This window comes from Cebus imitator, unplaced genomic scaffold (assembly GCF_001604975.1).
Source record: "Cebus imitator isolate Cc_AM_T3 unplaced genomic scaffold, Cebus_imitator-1.0 Scaffold61, whole genome shotgun sequence".
NCBI classification, from domain to species: Eukaryota; Metazoa; Chordata; class Mammalia; order Primates; family Cebidae; genus Cebus; species Cebus imitator.
The window spans coordinates 2281676-2300850 of record NW_016107376.1 but is presented as its reverse complement, the minus strand read 5'-3'; the positions used below and the strand labels follow the sequence as shown (position 1 = coordinate 2300850).

At 40.1% G+C, this 19175-nt stretch overlaps 1 protein-coding gene across 5 annotated transcripts in view; it reads left to right on the top strand.

Moving 5' to 3' along the window:
- The window catches only part of SLC39A12 (solute carrier family 39 member 12), a 72547-nt gene that overhangs the window by 4859 nt on the left and 48513 nt on the right, over nt 1-19175 (top strand). For 4 of the 5 annotated variants that reach the window (XM_017529764.2, XM_017529761.2, XM_037739000.1 and 1 more), the window contains 4 exons: nt 4186-4467; nt 8382-8589; nt 13066-13232; nt 17075-17246. In XM_017529764.2, coding sequence (XP_017385253.1) covers nt 4186-4467; nt 8382-8589; nt 13066-13232; nt 17075-17246 — 829 coding nt within the window. The remainder of the gene's footprint in view (nt 1-4185; nt 4468-8381; nt 8590-13065; nt 13233-17074; nt 17247-19175) is intronic. The other variant, XM_037738999.1, reaches the window with a different exon arrangement.

The window sequence follows — 19175 nt, the reverse complement described above, 5'->3', positions numbered from 1 at the left end:
GTAATGTAGCTATAGGATATGGTGGATAATTACTACCAAGTATCTGAGTAGCCTGTTTAGCTTGTAAGGGGAGCCTCTCCTTGCATTTTAATCAGTCTTTTCCCAAAGTTTATTTCCTTATAAAGTCATTAAAACTAATTCTCAGAGTCTATGAGGTTTTTTCCCCCTCCTTAAAACTTATTCCCCCACCTGACAAGATTAAAAGGAAAATCAATGGATTATTCCTGAATGGGCCCATTCTTCTTAAACAAAGAATTGCTTCACCAGAGGGAGCAGCCCTGGACAGATCTTGATGCCTGTGGGGTGGCAGTATTTGCAAAATTTTGCTAAACATCCTCTCCCAAACACAACTCAGCCAGCTTTTAACAACAAAAACAAATCTAGTGCTGATGAACTGAAATTTCCAGCTCTGCCCTCATCCAGCAGCCTCAATAATGCTTTTTTGTCATATCTATGTCCAGGGGAAGAATTCTTATTTTATGTTAGCTTTTCTGAGGCTTCCACGTGTATTGTTTCCTCATGCCACTGCCTTCTGTATTAAAATAAATTGTTTAAGATTCAAATATCATAAAAGGGAGCAAAGTTTCCAGCCCATCATTATTTGATTCACAGTTAAGCTTTAATTTAGCAGACCTCGAAATAAAGCAAATGTGAAGCAACACCTGTGTATTCAAGGTTATCAAAATCTCTGTTCAGACAAAAGAAGGTACTTCTACAACTGTTTCAAGCTTTCCAAAGCCAGAAACCAATTGTACCTTCCAGGTCGTATGCTTTTTATACATAGTTCTGGAATGCCTACCTCCACAGTTACAGTGAGGACCCTGCTCTCTGCTGTTCTGTGCCATGCATTCCAATTCCAACCCTGGAAAGGTACATGGCAAAGACACTGAGGAAGAGTGATGCATGGACAGGCGTCTCAGCATCTCAGATGGGTTGAAAGGTGGCTACATGCTTTGCCATGTGCTCATACCCCAAGCCCTGCCATGTGTGTGGTCTTGCGGCCTCATGAATGTTCTACTTCTTGCATCACAGACACTCTTCTTTCTACCTATCCAGCCCCATCAAGCAACCTTGGTAGCACTTGAAAGTATAACATAAACTCATTCAGTGCTCTAGTTGTACCATGTTCTTATTCTGATGGATGTTAGATTTGGACCAATCTCTTAGCCATCTAAGTGACATCTACTCTTATCAAATGGAAAGGAGAGGAAATTACTGGTTGAAGGGGTTACCCATCAGGTATGTCAGTGGGTCCACAGCCTGTGTTCTCCATGGCACAAAAGAAGAGAATGAGGCCTTTTCTTGGAAGAGCAGGAATTGAGACTAGTAAGGCTCACCACCATTAGCTGTGTAGCTTTGGGCAAGTTTCTTACCCACTTTAGTCTTGGTTTTCACATATTCTATGAGTAAACTTTTCTCATGAAGAAAGATGTAATTCATGTATTCTTTGTAATATCCTTGCATATTGTACATAATTTATCCATTAATCCATGGTACATTAAATAATAGAGTAATTGGTTTTCTAATTGCTTTATGTTATATAAAGAAAATATTTAGAAATGTTGGTGGATTATTACATAGGCTGGAGACATTTTGTTTTTACACTTAATAGGGTTCTTACTATCAAAAAATTGATTGTTTTATGCATTTTTCAGAACCAATTATACACCAAGGAATAACTGAATGCAAAGGTACTCTGTACATTGCTGGGCACATGGCTACCAACAAATCGTAGCTAATAATACCAATAGTTTGGTTTCAGGAGCTCATTTGGTACAAATAATGGCTTTATTACTCTTTTGTTTCAACAGATTCACTTTTTGGGTACTTGCCTTGCCATCAGCTACCAAGATGTGGACTTTTCTTCTGGGCTACTTAGGGAGCAGAAAAGGGATGCTGAGATTTTAGAGGGGGAGCCTAATGTCCACGTTGTTAGTTGGTCTTGGTGGAACCCCTGGGTTCTTGATGCCCTGTAGTTGGGTTCAGATGGGATTAAATCTGTGCGGTTTTATGAAGAATGTGATTATGCTTTGACTTGGAGATAGATGACATTTGTTTCTTTCTGACTCAGATGATTAGCAAATGCTACACAGTGGTTTATACAGCAGACCTGGAATTAGAGCCCCCAAAACTTCCACTTCAAAGAAAACTAAATTAAAAGATGTTGTAGTGCAATATCCCCACCATGGGACAAATCTGTCTGGGACTCAGGACAGGAATTTCTCAATGCTTTCTGAGGCTATGTTCTGGGGCTGCTTCTCATGTTCTATGAGAATTCTTAGGAGCTTCCCAACTGTCTCCAAAGAAAGGTAGCTTCCCTCTTCCTGAGAAAGCTTCCAGTCCACAATTCCTGTGTCTGTTTTCTCACTGTCCCACAGCATTTATCCAAATTCCTTATGCCACGTAAATGTCTCAGATTACAGGTGCTGGGCATGTGCTTGTGGTTTGTAAAACAAATAAGGCATCACAGTGTAGGGTGAGAAAGACTCTTCCTCTAACTTTTTTAATTCTGTAGCTGGGGTTTGTGAACTAAAAGGACAAAAGATAGATTAAGGAGAAAAAGCATACAAATTTTATTTGATGTTAATATTTTTATGTAGCATGGGGCATCGCAGAAAAAGTGAAAACCCCAAAGAAGGAGGGGCTTATATACCATTTTAACAAAGAGTAATAAATTGTGGGGATGTGACAAGAGTAAAAAAAAAAAAGGGGGGAGTTTGGACTAAAGATGGTAAATTGTTAGAAAGGAAATTTACATGGGAAACCAAAATGATTTTTAAAACAATTATACCAATGGAGGATTATTTTAGTAAGGTTGATTTGTATAGGTTCATCTCAGCATTAACTCCCCATCTCCAGGGATAACAACGTTCTCCTCTTGCTGATACAGCAAGGAATCCTTTCTTGTGGGAAATGTATACCCTGCTTTTAGATAGTAAGGGGAAGGGCAGAGAATCCTTCCTGTACCTGCTGTTTCTCAGTTGCCTTCAGCTCAAAATAAAGAATATGCCACAGTGGCATATTTTGGGGTAGTATGTTCCATTTCCCTTCAACAAAATCGTTTTTAGCAATTTCCCTAAATAGGATAGAAGAGGGGCAGATGGACGTCATTCGTTAAATTTTTATAACTCTTAAGTGCCAGATATTGTGCTGTATGCTGAGGATAGAACTGTGCGCAAAGGAGATGAAGTCTACCCTTAATGGACCACTGGTTGTCATAGAGAAGAGAGGAAATAAACAAGTAAACAAAGCAATTTTAGAGTATGAATGCTATGAAGAAATTTTGTTTAGTGGTGCATTCCAGAATTGTGCTGTCCAACAGAGTAACCACTAGCCTGCATGTAGCTGTTGGACACTTGATACGTGGCTCATCCAAATTTAGATGTGCTGCTAAGCGTAAAATGCACACCAGTTTTCAAAGACTTTGTTCAACAAGAAAAATACAAAATATCTTAATTTAAAAATTTTTGATTACATGCTAAAATAATTTAATCTTGGATATATAAGGTTAAAATATTACAATAGTTATTTTTAGCCATTTCTTTTTACTTTTTATAACCTTGCTACTAAAGAACTTCAAATGACATATGTGGCTCATATTTGCAGCTTGCCTTGTATTTCTATCAGATAGCTCTGTACTAGGGAACACAGGTTGGGAATCTTTAGGAAGGCGTCATGAGAGGGTGACATTTTAAGCTGAAACCTGACAAATGAGGGGAGCAAGGAGACCTGGAAGATCATGGGAAACAACTTGGTGAAGTTGACATAAAATCACAGGACAGGAGTTTAATGAGATGCTGGACCAAGGCTAGGACAAAGGAGGGTAGAGTAGACAGGAGCCAACCAAAAGGAAGATTGCAAGGAGTTTGGATTTTGTTCTCAAGGCAAATGGGCATCAATTTAAAAGCCAAAGAACAACCTGTTTTCTACAAGGCGACAGATCAACAACCTGTGGCCACTGTAATCGTAGAGAGGAAATTACCCTTAGTGGAAAGAAAGGGTCCCTAGAAGGGCGTCATTGTTACGTAGGAGTCCAACTCTCTGAATGTGGCTATTGAACCTGCCTGTTTTTCCTTTCTCTTTATAAAATGATAAGCGTTGAAGACCCCAGTGGTCATCAGTGTTCTGAAACTATTTGCTAATCTTTGTTTCTTTTGCTGCTGTTGTTACTGTTTTCTTCCACAGTGCTTTGAACCAGATGCACTATTACTAATAGCCGGAGGAAATGCTGAAGATCAGCTTAGAGAAGACGTGGTCCAGAGAGTTTCTCTTCTCCTTCTCTATTACATTATTCACCAGGAAGAGATCTGCTCTTCAAAGCTCAGCATGAGCAATAAAGGGTATAAATTTTACCTACATAGTCTACTGAGCCTCAGGCAGGATGAAGACTCCTCTTTCCTTTCACAGAATGAGACAGAAGATATCTTGGCTTTCACCAGGAAGTACTTTGACACTTCTCAAAGCCAGGTGAGAAGGCAAAATTGTGAACTGGCTCTGCTACTAAGATGCAGTCCTAGAGCCTTATTTTTTGTTCCTTATTTATTTCTAAGACATTCAAGGACTTCTAAAGGAGGTACGTATTTGTGGGTTTTTGTTATGAGATGTTAAATGACGTAATTTAAAATTCTGAGTCCAAAAGAGGAAGAGTAATGACTAATTGGAAGAGGAGTTTTCGCCAGAAGTTGGGTGGGTGGGCAGGCAGTCCAGGTGACAGGGCAATTTTCTTCTCCTGGGTCCTTCTGAGCACTCGAGTCAGTGTGACCCAGGGCTTTTTGACCAGTCTCCAGGGACTGAGCTGTGGCGGTGGTGAACAGGGTGTCTATTTGCTTTGCTTCTGGCTGGGAAAGGAGATGGCAGAGACATTTTGAAAGAGATGAATTATCATTAGTTATTTCACTGAAGAGGCAGCTTGCAAAAAGCATTACTTGTGGTTGCCAGCCCTAGATGATATCCCTTTGTGGCTTTTGATTTGTGCTGCCTGTGTAGAGGATCTGTTCAAATGCCTTTTCTCTCTCCCAGCTCCCACCTGGTCTCTGTTACCTTTGTTACTATTCTAGCAAAACCGGCCTTTCAGTTAGGTTTTCAATTTCTGGTTTGCAGCGGGAAATCTCAGCAGATGAAGTTCTCTGAACATAAGGTTTATTTAAGCCACATTTTTTGTTTTTGTTTTTGTTTTCCAATTAATTGAGAAGCCATTAGTACATTTGGAAGAGTGTGGGGAAATCACTTTTTTCTTGACTTATTCATAAACATGTATAGACAGATTTAGTTCTTGCTCTCAATTCTGGCATTCTGCAGCTTAACGACTAGCAAACATATCCTCCAATTTGCTGTAAATATGTTTAATTTCTTTTATTGGTAAAGCAAATGGAGAAGCTCTTAGCTAAGGACTTTGTGAATATCACATCCATAGCTCTAATCCTGTTAATTTCAAAGTTCGGCCATAATTCCTATTTTCACTTTAGGAAGAGGGGTTCCTAGGCCTATTCCAGTGGATCATACCTATAATCCCAACACTTTGCAGGGCTGAGGCAAGAGGATCACTTGAGGCCAGGAGTTTGAGATCAGCATGGGCAACATAGAAAGACCTTGTCTCTACAAAAATAGAATTTAAAAAACTAGCTGGATGTGGTGGCATGAGCTGGTAGTCCCAGCTACTCAGGAGGCTGAGGTATGAGGATCGCTTATACCCAGGAGTTTGAGGTTACAATGAGCTATTACGGTGTCATTACACTCTAGCTTGGGCAATAATATGAGACCCTATTTCTAAAAGAAAAGAAAAAGTGATTCTTTTACAGAACTGTTTTCTACTTAAACCAGGAGGTGTGCCTACATATAATTTCTTCTGTGCAACACCTATATAATCCAAACTTGATTCAAACTGGCTGCTAAGTTTTTTTTTGTTTGTTTGTTTTTTGTTTTTTGAGACTGAGTCTTGCTTCGTTGACAGGCTAGAGTGCAGTGGTGTGATCTTGGCCCACTGCAACCACCACCTCCCGTGTTCAAGTGATTCTCCTGCCTCAGCTTCCCGAGTAGCTGGGACTATAGGGGCATGCCACCACACCTGGCTAATTTTTGTATTTTTATACAGACAAGGTTTCACCATGTTGGCCAGGATGGTCTCGATCTCCTGACCTTGAGATCCACCTGCCTCGGCCTCCCAAAGTGGTGGGATTACAGATGTGAGCCACCGTACCCAGCCGGCTGCTAAGATTTTAATCCTACCCATTATGGCCTTTTGATGGAGATGAAATGGAAACTCAACACTTAAAGCAGATTGTGTGGGGTGTATGTCCATGTTTCTGGTTATCCTACACATACTGCAAATACTCAGGCTTCTGAGTATTTCTGAGATAAAACAGCCCCAGAACAGGACTAATCAGTATTGTGTCTAGAACTCTGTTATCCAGCTAGTTTCAGTCATTAACAGTTGAACGCCTGCAGAGTCATAACCCTTTGCTAGGCCTCAGACCAGTGAACACCTGGATGACACCACTGTCTCTAGTTGCTGGGAAGGATCCGTGAGCTCATTCAACTGGTCTAGGATTCTGTAGGATGTCAGTCTATCCAGACTTTGCAGGAGGCTTTTGGGACTTCACCACATCAGCTGTTCTTTCTGACTAGATGGTGTGAGGTCAGGGGAGTTCTGGCTCACCAGGCCCATCATTACTTGAATTTCCAGCTCTTTGTCTGCACAGGACCCAGCTTCCACAGATCAAGTCACTAATGGCTGCTCCGAGTGGGCCTCAACCAGCTCCCCAAGAAAATCAGCTTGATACCCCAATCCAGGCAAGCTCCCTAATGGCCCAGAAAGCAACATCTCTCTATTCCTTCTCTCTTGTCCAAACCTCTCTGTGTTTTATCTTCCTGATTCAATCTCTCCATGTTCCCACCTCTTTAATTTTCTCCACTGTTGGCTGATTCCATGGTAAATGAACAGGGACCTCTCCGTAGTGTTCTCCTAGCCCTGCCTACGGCATGGAGGCTGGTGTTCCTGACCCCACCCAAAGGACTTCAGGGATGGAAACAATGGTTGGAATTCTCCTTTATCCACAATGGTGTTTTGAGACCATTATTGTTTCACAGGCTGCATAAAAGACTCATGCTTCTATCAGCTTAAAACTCTGTCATTTCAACCTGCTCTTTTTACCCATGAATCTTGTGGCTACTCCTCCAAATTTATCAAAATTTTGGTAATTGACTCTTAGCCTTCCACTCTGCTCTGGACCACAGTTATAAATACGTTCCTGCCAAGCTCTTCAAATACAGACTTAAGAAAAAATAAGTTCAGTGGGCACTTTTCCTCCTCATCCTAAGTCATTAGAATGCAACCTTGACACCATAACCTTCCCTTGATCTCTCTTGATGAATTTGTTTTCTCCCTCACTTCATATGAAATGGGCTTAGGTACTGACATATGGTGAGTACTCAAATGTCCAAATGGGATTATGAATGGGATAGAAGGCAAAATTAGAGCTTTTCAGATGCTTATAATTTAATTGAGGAAAATTGCTATACACTTTTGAAAAAGGTCCTGTGTCTTCTGGGAGTTCACAGAACACAGTCAGTGTGCTAGGTTTGGTGTGCAATGAGCAGATGTTGAGCTTGGGACTAAAGGTAGATGAGACGTAGAGAACCCTGTGAGGGCGCAAGGCAGCAGAGCCTGTGTGAAGTCAGGGCAGGGACTGTCAGCTTGAAAATCAGTCTCCTGCAAGCTGTACTTAAAGTGGGCAGAGAAACAACCCACCAGTTTTAAGGGTGTTAAACAATAAGAGCAGGAGATCACCTTGGAGAAAATACATCTTTAAGAGGATAGTGAGGCCGGGTGTGGTGGCTCACACCTGTTATCCCAGCACTTTGGGACACAGAGGTGGGTGGATCACCTGAGGTCAGGAGTTTGAAACCAGCCTGATGAACATGGTGAAACCCCGTCTCTACTATAAATATACAAAAATTAGCCTGTCATGGTGGTGCACGCCTGTAATCCCAGCTACTTGGGAGGCTCAGGCAGGAGAATCACTTGAACCCAGGAGACAGAGGCTGCAGTGAGCTGAGATCATGCCACTATACTCCAGCCTTGGCAACAAGAGTGAAACTCCATCAAAAAAAAAAAAAGGTGGGGGGGGGATAGTGAGAAACGCTGGATAAATAAGGACCAATGGGATAAGGGTTAGAAAATTCAGTGCCATGGTAGATAAACAATTAATTTCCAAATAGAGTTGTATCTGAGACAGGAGAAAGATGATCGTCATATTTCTCCAAATGATTCAATTTTCTTTTAGGCAAACTATTTTTTATCTTTTGGGGGAAATTCCAGTGGTGTTTGAATCAAAATAACTTCAGAAGTTACAGTTTTCTCTTTGTTTTGTATCTGATTTCAGTGTATGGAAACTAAAACACTACAGAAAAATTCTGGAATAGTGAGCAGCGAAGGTGCTAATGAAAATACGCTTCCACAGTTGGCAGCCACCATCATTGCTTTGTCCCTCCAGGGCGTCTGTCTGGGACAGGGGAACTTGCCTTCCCCAGACTACTTCACAGAGTACATTTTCAGTTCGTTGAATCGTACGAATACCCTCCGCCTATCAGGTAAGGATGTTATCACGAATTTAACTTTGAAGTCACACCTACTAAATAAACCCTGCCAAAAGCAAAGGCTGAAGCTCTTGATGACAATTCATTCAGGTATGTTTTAAATACCATTTTTATTGAGTCATGAAGTCAGACAGCTTAGGTGGCCTTTCAAGGCAAGCGTGCTGTGAAGGCTATGTGGTGATGAGGCAAAAACATGGATTTGTCTATTTCTAAGCGATTGGAATTGTGGATGTAGAGGGAGGAAGAGATTTTACGATCTTCCTTAAATAGTCACTGAATAGTTTCTTACTTGGGACGTAATGCTGGGCCAGGCCTAACAGACTCTTGTAGAATGGAGGAATCATGTTGCCAATTGTGCAAGATATTTGGCAGCAGTTTCCTTGCAATCGTAAAAGTCATTTCATTTCAAATAGAAGTAACATGAAATAACCATCCTGTCACATTCCTGACTTCCTGCTTTTCGGGGCTCCAGGATGAAATGGGATGTCAGAACTGGAATTAGAAGGGGTTTTTTTTGCACCTTTCTTTGTGCACGACAAGGCGTTAAAAATGAAATGACTCATTATTAAACTATACATCAAAATGCCCCTGAGATGGATTTTTGTTGTTGTTTTTAGAGAGAGGGTCTCATTCTGTTGCCCAGGCTCCAGTGCAGTGGTGGAATCGAAGTTCACTGTAACCTCCAACTTCTGAGCCCAAGCAAGCCTCCCGCTTCAGCCTCCTGAGTAGCTGAAACTACATGTGTGTGTCACCATGCCCAGCTAATTTTCTTATTTTTTGTAGAGACCGGGGTTGCACTATGTTGCCCAGACTGGTCTCTGAATCCTGGCCTCAAGTGATCTGCCTCCGAAAGTCCTGGGATTATGGGAGTGTGCTACTGTGCCCAGCTGGGTTTTTTTTTTTAAGCGCGTCATTATCAGTAACATGAGTAAAAAATTGATTATGATGCCCTACTATGACAGAAAATTCAGGCAGGGCGTCGTGGCTTTCGCCTGTAATCTCAGCACTCTAAGAGGCTGAAGTGGGTGATCACTTGAGGTCAAAAGTTCGAGACCAGCCTGGCCAACATGGTGAAACCCCGTCTCTACTAAAAACACAAAAAAATTTAGCCTGGCATGGTGGCATGTGCCTGTAGTCCCAGCTACTCGAGAGGCTGAGGCAGGAGAATTGCTTGAACCCGGGAGGCAGAGGTCGTGGTGAGCCGAGATGGCGCCACTGCACTCCAGGCCGGGAGACAGAGATTCCATCTCAAAACAACAAAAAAATTCAGTCACTGTTTATGATTTTACAGTTTTTTTATTGAATCAAGATGAAAATAAAGTTCATAAAATGTAAATTGTTGGTATGTCCCTTAAGTTTCCATTATACCTGTCACACCTCTTCCACCTTCCCTATTTTGTTGCAAGTTTTTTTGTTGAAAACAAAGGGGGTTGTTTTCCATCTTGATTTTGCTGATTGCATTTCTGGTCATCTATCATGCATTTCTGTGCACTGCGTTTCATGTTTAGGGGTTGTTATATACAGAGGCTTGATAAGGTTGCTTACCTGTTTTATAGTTAGTACCTTCCATTAGGAAGCATATAACATCTGGTCATCTCTTTTTCAGAAGTTGTAAGTAATTGATGATAGTTGCCTAGATTGATTAATTATTTCAGGCTTATAAAATGGTGATCTTCTGACTCTCATTTCTTTCTTACTAGTCTAATAATCCTATAATAGAAAAACTTCCTTTCCTTACTAACTACTTATCTTATTGAGGTTCTTAAGGGAAGGTAAGAATAAATTCTTGACATTCTAATTTGGCAGTCTTTAAAAGAATAACAGTGGCCATGCATTCTTCAAAAGAGAAAGATTTGCTTTTAAAAATATTTATTTCCCTCACATAGATTTTTTTTTTTTTTTTTGAGACGGAGTTTCACTCATGTTACCCAGGCTGGAGTGTAATGGCGCGATCTCGGCTCACCATAACCTCCGCCTCCTGGGTTCAGGCAATTCTCCTGCCTCAGCCTCCTGAGTAGCTGGGATTACAGGCACGTGCCACCATGCCCAGCTAATTTTTTGTATTTTTTTAGTAGAGACGGGGTTTCACCATGTTGACCAGGATGGTCTCGATCTCTTGACCTCGTGATCCACCCGCCTCGGCCTCCCAAAATGCTGGGATTACAGGCTTGAGCCACCACGCCCGGCCCCCTCACATAGATTTTAAGCATTTCTTGTTATGTTTGTACCTATGCCTTTAACATTCTTTTTGAGTGTCTTAAATGAGGTCCTCTTTCATTGTATCTTCTAGTTGATCTTTGTGTGTGTGTGTGTGTGTCTGTGTGTGTGTGTGTGTACATACATATATGTTTCTAATTTTTAAAGGTTAATTTTATAACCTGCTTCATGATTATTCTTATATTGATTTTTAGGGGTTTCAGATATATAATCATATTATCTCTAAATACATATGGTTTTACCTATTAATATCTAATTCTCATACTTTTATTTACTTTCTCATCTAATTGCATTAGTTAATAACCCTAATAAAATGTTAAGTAGTAGTGGAGGTGATCTGCATCCTTATTATGTTTCTGACTTTGAAAGAGAAGCCTATAGTATTTTCTCATTAAGTTTAGAGAACAAATGAGAAAAAAATATATATTTATAGAGTCTTTTATATTAATCCACATTTTCACATCTCCAGTGCTAGTCATTTCTTGGAGTGGACTTGAACAAAATGGGAACTTTACCCAAGTGGTAAATTTGGGTCATTTCTTTTCAGCCTAAAAAACTCCATTTTGTATTTCTTACAAGACAGGTCTGCAAACAGTAAATTGTCTCATTCACTGTTTATCGGAGAGTGGCTTTTTTTAAAACCTTCAGTTTGAAGGATTATTTTGCTGGATATAAAATTCTTGATCTTTTTTTTGTTTTACTTTTCAAATTTTTGTGGGTACATAGCAGGTGTATATATTTATGGGGCACATGAAATGTAATTGTTTTGCTACAGGCATGCAACGCATAATAATGACATTATAGAGAATAGAGTATCCATCCCTTCGAGCATTTATCCTTTGTGTTACAAATAGTCCAATTATATTCTTAGTTATTTTAATAACCAAGTAAGTTATTGACTATAGTCACCCTGTTGCGCTATGAAATAATAGGTCTTACTCCTTCTGTCTAATTAGTTTTGTTATACCCATTAACTGTCCCCCTCCCCCCAATACATTTCCTAACCATTGGAAACCATCCTCTTATTCTCTATGTCCCTGAGTTCGATTGTTATTTTTTTAGATCCCATAAATAAGTAAGAACATGAAATGTTTGTCTTTCTTGTTATTGATTTCTAGTTTTATTCCGCTGTGGTCAGAGAAGATGCTTGATATTATTTGAATTTTTAAAAAATATTTTGAGACTTGTTTTGTGACCTAACATATCATCTGTTCTTGAGAATGACCCATGTGCTGAAGAAAAGAATGTGTGTTCTGCAGCTGTTGGATGACATGTTCTGTAAATATCTATTAGATCCATTTGGTCTTATAGTGCAGATTAAGTTCAATGTTACTTTGTTGATTTTCTGTCTGGAAGATCTAATGCTGACAGTGGGGTGTTGAAATCTCTTGCTGGATTGTGGCCTGTGTCTCTCTTTAGCTCTAATAATATTTGTTTTATCTATCTGGGTGCTCCAGTGTTGGATGCATATATATTTAAAATTATTAAGTCCTCTTCCTAGATTGATACCTTTGCCACTATATAGTGACTTTTGTCCCTTCTTACAGTCTTTGTCTTGACATCTATTTTGTCTCATATAAGGATAGTGACTCTTGCTTTTTCTTTTTGGTTTCCCTTGGCATGGAATACCTTCTCCATTCCCTTTATGTTTAGTCTAAGTGTGTCTTTATAGGTGAAGTTTGTTTCTTACAGGCAATAGATCAATGGCTTATTTTTTAAAAATCCATTCAGCCAGTCTATGTCTTTTGATTGGAGAGTTTAGTCCTTTTACATTCAATGTTATTGATAAGTGAGGGCTTATTCGTGCCATTTTGTTATTTGTTTTCTGGTTATTTTGTGGTCGTCGTCTTTACATTGCATTAGAAAACAAGGTCTAGATTGTTTCTAGAATGTTGTCTCCCTTTCATGGCTTTTCTCTCTTTTGCATATACATTTAAAAGGAGAACAATTTGATTGACCTAACTAAAGTAATAATTAATCTACTAAGGATACATAATGCCTCAAGGGAATAATTTCTTAAGGATTAGTCCAGTTTCATCTTTAATTTACATTTTTATAGAAAAAGAAAATACTTGACTCCATGGAAGTCATTTTCATTGATGAAAATGTCCATTCTGTCATCTGTAGAGCTTAAAAAAGATGAGAATATCTTTGTAAGGGAATATCTATGCTGTGACTACCTGAAATTGTGACTGTTCTGAAGTTGACCTGTCTATATTCTATGTGACACCAGATTTTATATGAAATTTCTAGAACTAGACCAACTCCTCAACACTCTCTGGACCAGAAGTACCTGTATCAAAAAGGATAAATTCCATCAGCTTCAAAGGCAACAAAACAATGCAATAACCCAGGACTATTCTAATTTCTCTTCATCTTTGGACAAAGAGTCTGAGGGTGGTCCAATTTCTTGGGATCAGGTATTGCCATTATTCTTCTTATGCAAGAATTTGCTGTTGTGAAAGGAAGCCCAGCTGTGAAAGTTTTATTAGAGTTGTAGAAAACTGAAAGGATACTGTGTATTGTCTGGAAAGGTAAAAATATTCCAGTTCCCCCATGTAGTTACAGTTTTCTTTTTCTACAAGTCTATCTCTGTAGACATAAAAGCAAAGCCAAGGTATTTAGGTGAATGAAATACATTACTTTCCTTCCTTGAATTCAGATTGAATGCATTCGTAATTAATTCAGAAAACATATATTGAGCATTTTACTGCACACTAGTAGTCATCCTGGGCATGAGAGATACAGTGTTGAACAAAAATAGCACATATTTTTCCTGTTAAATATTTTAAAAGTCAATTTCTGTTACTTCTGCCAAGGTAAAAGGCATCTATTGAAGTCGACTCTATCAAACTCATGTTTACCGTATTCAACTGCAGGTGACAAGAGTTGATCTCCATATTAATCCACATGTGTGACGTCTCCTTAATTCGGGCCAACTCTCTGGAAGAGAACATATAGGGTCTCTTTATGGAGATATGCTTGCACTTGTGTTCATATCTCTTTATGGAGACACTATTTGAATAAAGGATAAAGGTTATGTTTTAAAATTTAAGGGTTACTTAAGACATGCATCTTCTAAGAATGCTAATAATCATTTTCTGTGCTGACTATGCAAAATAAACAAAACAACCTCTTCTTCAGTAATTCTTCTCTGTCCTGATATCTGACTTTCTTTGTGATTCTTGATGGGATTCTAATGTGGGTCACCAGATTTGAGGACTTTGCCTATATTATTTAGGTTGATGGTTTTCCAAGGGTTGTGCCCGGGCCAGCAGCAGCAGCATCACCTGGGAAGCTGTTGGAAATGTACATCCTCAGACCCCAACTCAGAATCTCCTGAATCATAAACCCCAAGAGTGGATCCTAGGACTTTTTTTTTTTTTTTTTTAGATGGAGTTTCGCTCTTGTTACCCAGGCTGGAGTGCAATGGCACAATCTCGGCTCACTGCAACCTCCACGTCCTGGGTTCAGGCAATTCTCCTGCCTCAGCCTCCTGAGTAGCTGGGATTACAGGCATGCGCCACCATGCCCAGCTGATTTTTTGTATTTTTAGTAGAGACGGGGTTTCACCATGTTGACCAGGATGGTCTCGATCTCTTGACCTCGTAGTCCACCCGCTTCAGCCTCCCAAAGTACTGGGATTACAGGCGTGAGCCACCGCGCCCGGCCGGACTTTGTTTTTTAACAAGCCCTGCAAGTGATCCTCAAAACTAAAGATTAGAAACAACTCCTTTTGAGTATGTTCGTAAAGCTTCCATAGAAACCTGATGACATCATCAGAAGTGCAAGCATATTTCAAAGTTACATATGAAGGAATAAAGATGTTTTAAGTATAAGTGGCTACACAATCTACATTTTCATTTTATTCTTTATTAAAAATAGTTGTGTTCAAAATTTTATAGAATATAATGAGTCCCCAGTAAGGACATTTATATTAGTGATTTCAGAAGAAACTTACTTAAAACAATGGCCTGAATGGCACAAGAGTAGCAAGCAAAGATGAAGGACACAGAAGTTTGTAATAGAATAAGCAATAAAGTTACTCTGTGAGAAGGTATTCTTGTGTGTGTGTGTAGATGTTTTTTTAGACAGAGTCTCTCTCTGTCGCCAAGCTGGAGTGCAGTGGTGCAATCTCAGCTCATTGCAACCTCCACCTCCCAGGTTCAAGTGATTCTCCTGCTTCAGCCTCCTGAGTAGCTGGGGCTACAGGTGTGCGCCATCATGCCCAGCTAATTTTTTGTGTTTTTAGTAGTGACAGGGTTTCACCATATTGGCCAGGCTGGTCTGGAACTCTTAACCTCGTGATCCGCCTGCCTCGGCCTTCCAAAGTGCTGGGATTACAGGAATGAGCCACTGTGCCCAGCATGTGAGAAGGTATTCTAAAACTAGAAACTATTCAACTTGGTGACAAATGAGAAAGATGGATGGCATTTTGTTCTCGTTTCTCTCTCCATTCCTTCATTGATCAGTCAGGCATTTTCCGATAGGAATTGTATTATGAAACCTTCATCAGAAGTTTGTTGGCAGTTTCCCTTTATTTTTTGTCAATATTATTGATGATGAAATAGATTCTGTCAATAACAAGTGGTGCAGAAGAGGATATTGTCTTTGGCATACATTATTTTGATAAAGGGAAAAAGATACAAGTTTAGCTTTCTATGGATGTTTTTTGTAGCAGAAACTGCATGGAGTTCTTGCCCGATCCCTTGCAGAGAAATGCCTTCCTCACCCATAGGCGTGAGTTTGGCACCCACGTTTGAACAGCTTTTTTCCATCTCCTACTACTTGGGCAAAACTGATTGAACTAAATGGACACATGACCCAAGAGAGACCATCTGTGGCTTTGCTGAATCAATCAGCTGCAACATTCTTGGGTTTTGGAGTTAAAAGTTGGGGCTTATATGGCCTTGAGTTTACTAAATGAGAGAGGGCCAAACTGTGAAAGGAAATAGATGTATGTAGAGGGAAAAAGGAAAAAGAAAATACTTGGCTCAGGGAGGGAAAGTGGGGCAGGAGCAGGAAGGAGGGTGTGGACAGAGATCATGCATCTTTGGTTCTGATTTCCCAGCTTCAAGTTGTCATTCCTTATGAAGTGTGGGCATTCTTTCAATCCCTGGCTTCTTTGAGACTATCTGTTCCTTTCTAATACAATCTCCTATTTCAGTGGGTTCTGTTCCATGTACCCAAACATTTCCTGATCAAGATTAAACTTTTTATCCCTGACATCATCTCTAAAGGTTTTTATTTGGGGAAAAAGACAAACAGCAACTGTGTCATAATTATTTACTGATTAACAAAGTGCCTTTGTTAAAAATCCCTAAATTCTACAGCATGGCAAACCAGACCAGGCTTGCAAACCACTAATTTTTAAAACAATACCTTATGGATTGCAACTAAAGATCACAGAGACATTGCATTGGAGTCTTATTTCAATAGAAAACATCCATTTGTGCTAGCGAAACTACGTGTCATTCTCATTCACCTATTAAAACTTTTAAATTGCAATTTTTTATGTGCACAGTGTCAGCTTTTATTCTGAGATGGACAAATGTCTTGTGGCCATTTTTAGAGACTGGCATTTGTTTTTTACTTATTCTTCTCTTTCATCAATATACCTATGCAATATGAAAACAAATTATAAAGATTTAGGTAAAAATCAGTGAAGTCTCATATGATGCTTTCAACTGTCATGTGTGTGTGTAGAGATGGGATACCAATTGTGAGAGGCAGCCATATCGCTTGGTATTTACACAGCAGTTAGTTGACACAGGTTTGCTTTCAAAAATTTTACTTGTATAACTTTTGAAAGTACACGTTGTCTGCACAGGATGATTAAATCAAATAGTATTAACGACAGTGACCTCATTACCATAGGATTTCTGTTTATTGTATGATGTCTTTGCTAACACAAAGCTATCCTCGTTGAAAAACGAGAAAAACATCAAGACATCCTAAGGATCCTGGTTAGAACAACACTGAACACGTTGTAAAACACAACGTGTCTTTCTAGGAAAGAAAAAGTGTGCAACACTTAAACTCATGCCCGTAATAAAAGCAAGGTATTGCAGACTTTGATCAGGGATTTCAAATATCCTTAGGAATTACATGTAGATGAACGTTTGCAGGGAAACACGTGTCGTACTGGCTTCATGTGTGTGTTCTAATCATTCCATCTAGAATTCACTCCTCAAGAATGATAACTGGTGGAGAATCTAGTTTAGTGCCGCGATTAGTAACAACGTATATTTCCTTCACACAGACTTGCTTCTCTGCTAGGCAGCTGGTGGAGATATTTCTACAGAAGGGCCTCTCCTCCGTTTCCAAGGAGGACTTTAAGCAAATGAGTCCAGGGATCATCCAGCAACTCCTCAGCTGCTCCTGCCACTTGCCCAAGGACCAACAAGCAAAGCTGCCACCCACCACTCTGGAGAGTAAGTTCTAGATCTTCCTTCAGAAAGCTGATGTGCACAACGTGTGCAATACTACTAGTGAAAGCAGGATACTTATTATATTCCAGGCCATGTTCTAAACATTTGACATATATCAACTCATTTAATACTTCTAACAGTGCTACAAGGTAGATGTTAATATCCCCATTTTACAGATGAGGAAACTGAGGCACAGAGAGATTAAGTGACTTTCCCAGGGACACACACAGCTGGGAAGTGATGGAGTTGCCATTCAAACCCAGCCAAGCTGGCCCTGGAGTCCTTGTTTCTAGCCACAATACATCCTATTCTTCAATGAACATTTGATATATGGTTGATATAAATTAATTGTGTCTTCCACAGTTGACTCAATCATGGATCAATGTAAAAGGCCATAGTTGAGAGGTGGTATGCTATAAGAGAAAGCGGTCGTGTTGGAACCTGGAATGCAGAGCTGAGTCATGCCTTCTTTCCTCAGACACTTTGTGATCTTAAGCCATTTCCCCCCAGGACTGTTTCTTCTCCAGCACAGTAGAAAGCAGTGATATCCTATAGGGCTGCCTGTCTCACATCATGGCATGTATGAAAAATGAAAATACATTATGATAAACCAAAGCACATGGGGCTACTGTGGGATGAAGGTGACCCATCCAGGGAGATGCCAGCCTCCCAGATGTAGTTGTCAGCCCCAGGAGGGGACGAGATCAGTATTTGCAGTTACCTGTATCCCACTGAGTCATTGCAATAGATGAGATCTCTCTGAGGGCTTCACTGGGTATGTGTGAGGCTCAAATGAGATAAGGTGTACAAAAATGTGTTCAGTAAATTTAAAGCTCTGTATGTTGAAAAGACAAAGAAATGGTTGTCTGTAAACTATCTATGTTATCTAGTAAAAATATGACTGTTAACTTACCATTGACCTGAGGGTCTTAGATATGTTATTTTCTCGGAGCTGTGTTTCTTTCTCTTTGAGATAGCCACAGTACTGATCACAGTGAGTTGTTCAGTTACCCATCTCTAACTCGTAGTGGATTCTGTAACATCAAGTGGCTTAATTGAAAATGTTACGTGTTCACACAGATGTCTTAGAAAAACAAAACAAAACGAAAAAACGAACAACAAAAAAAGAAAATGTTATGTGAACAAAAACATCCCGGGCCTAAATATATATGATTCAGCATTCACTGACAGGAAAATAACTTTATTAATAGTGAGCAGCTAAATAACTCAGCACCTGGTGGTGGTCATTCAGTGAGGCTCAGAAAATGGATGAAGATTGCACTGTGGCAGGGGGAACATCCTTGGACACCTTTATATTCCTACCACCTGTCTCGGGGCTAGAACATACAGGCGGCTCGTGAAAGGGTTTTGAACTTAAGACCTATGAAAAAAGTTGTATCTCCTTTCAAATGAACTTCTGGATGCTTCTGGGGAGTAGTCTTCCTGAGAAACATCCCAACATGTCCAACTCACTAAAGAATCTAGAAAGACCAGGCACAGTGGCTCATGCCTGTAATCCTAGCACTTTGGGAGGATTGCTTGAGCCCAAAACTTCAAGATAAGCCTGAGCAACATAGGGAGACCCCAACTCTACAAACAGAAACATTAGCGAGGCATGGTGGTACATGCCTGTGGTCTCAGGTACGTGGGAGGCTGAGGTGGGAGGATTGTTGGAGCCCAACAGTTGGAGGATGCAGGGGGCTATAGACAGTGCCACTGCCCTCCAGGTGGGTGACAGAGAGCCTGTCTTCAAAACAAGAACCTCTCACACCTGTAATCCCAGCACTTTGGGAGGCCGAGGCGGGTGGATCACAAGCTCAAGAGATCGAGACCATCCTGGTCAACATGGTGAAACCCCGTCTCTACTAAAAATACAAAAAATTAGCTGGGCATGGTGGCGCGTGCCTGTAATCCCAGCTACTCAGGAGGCTG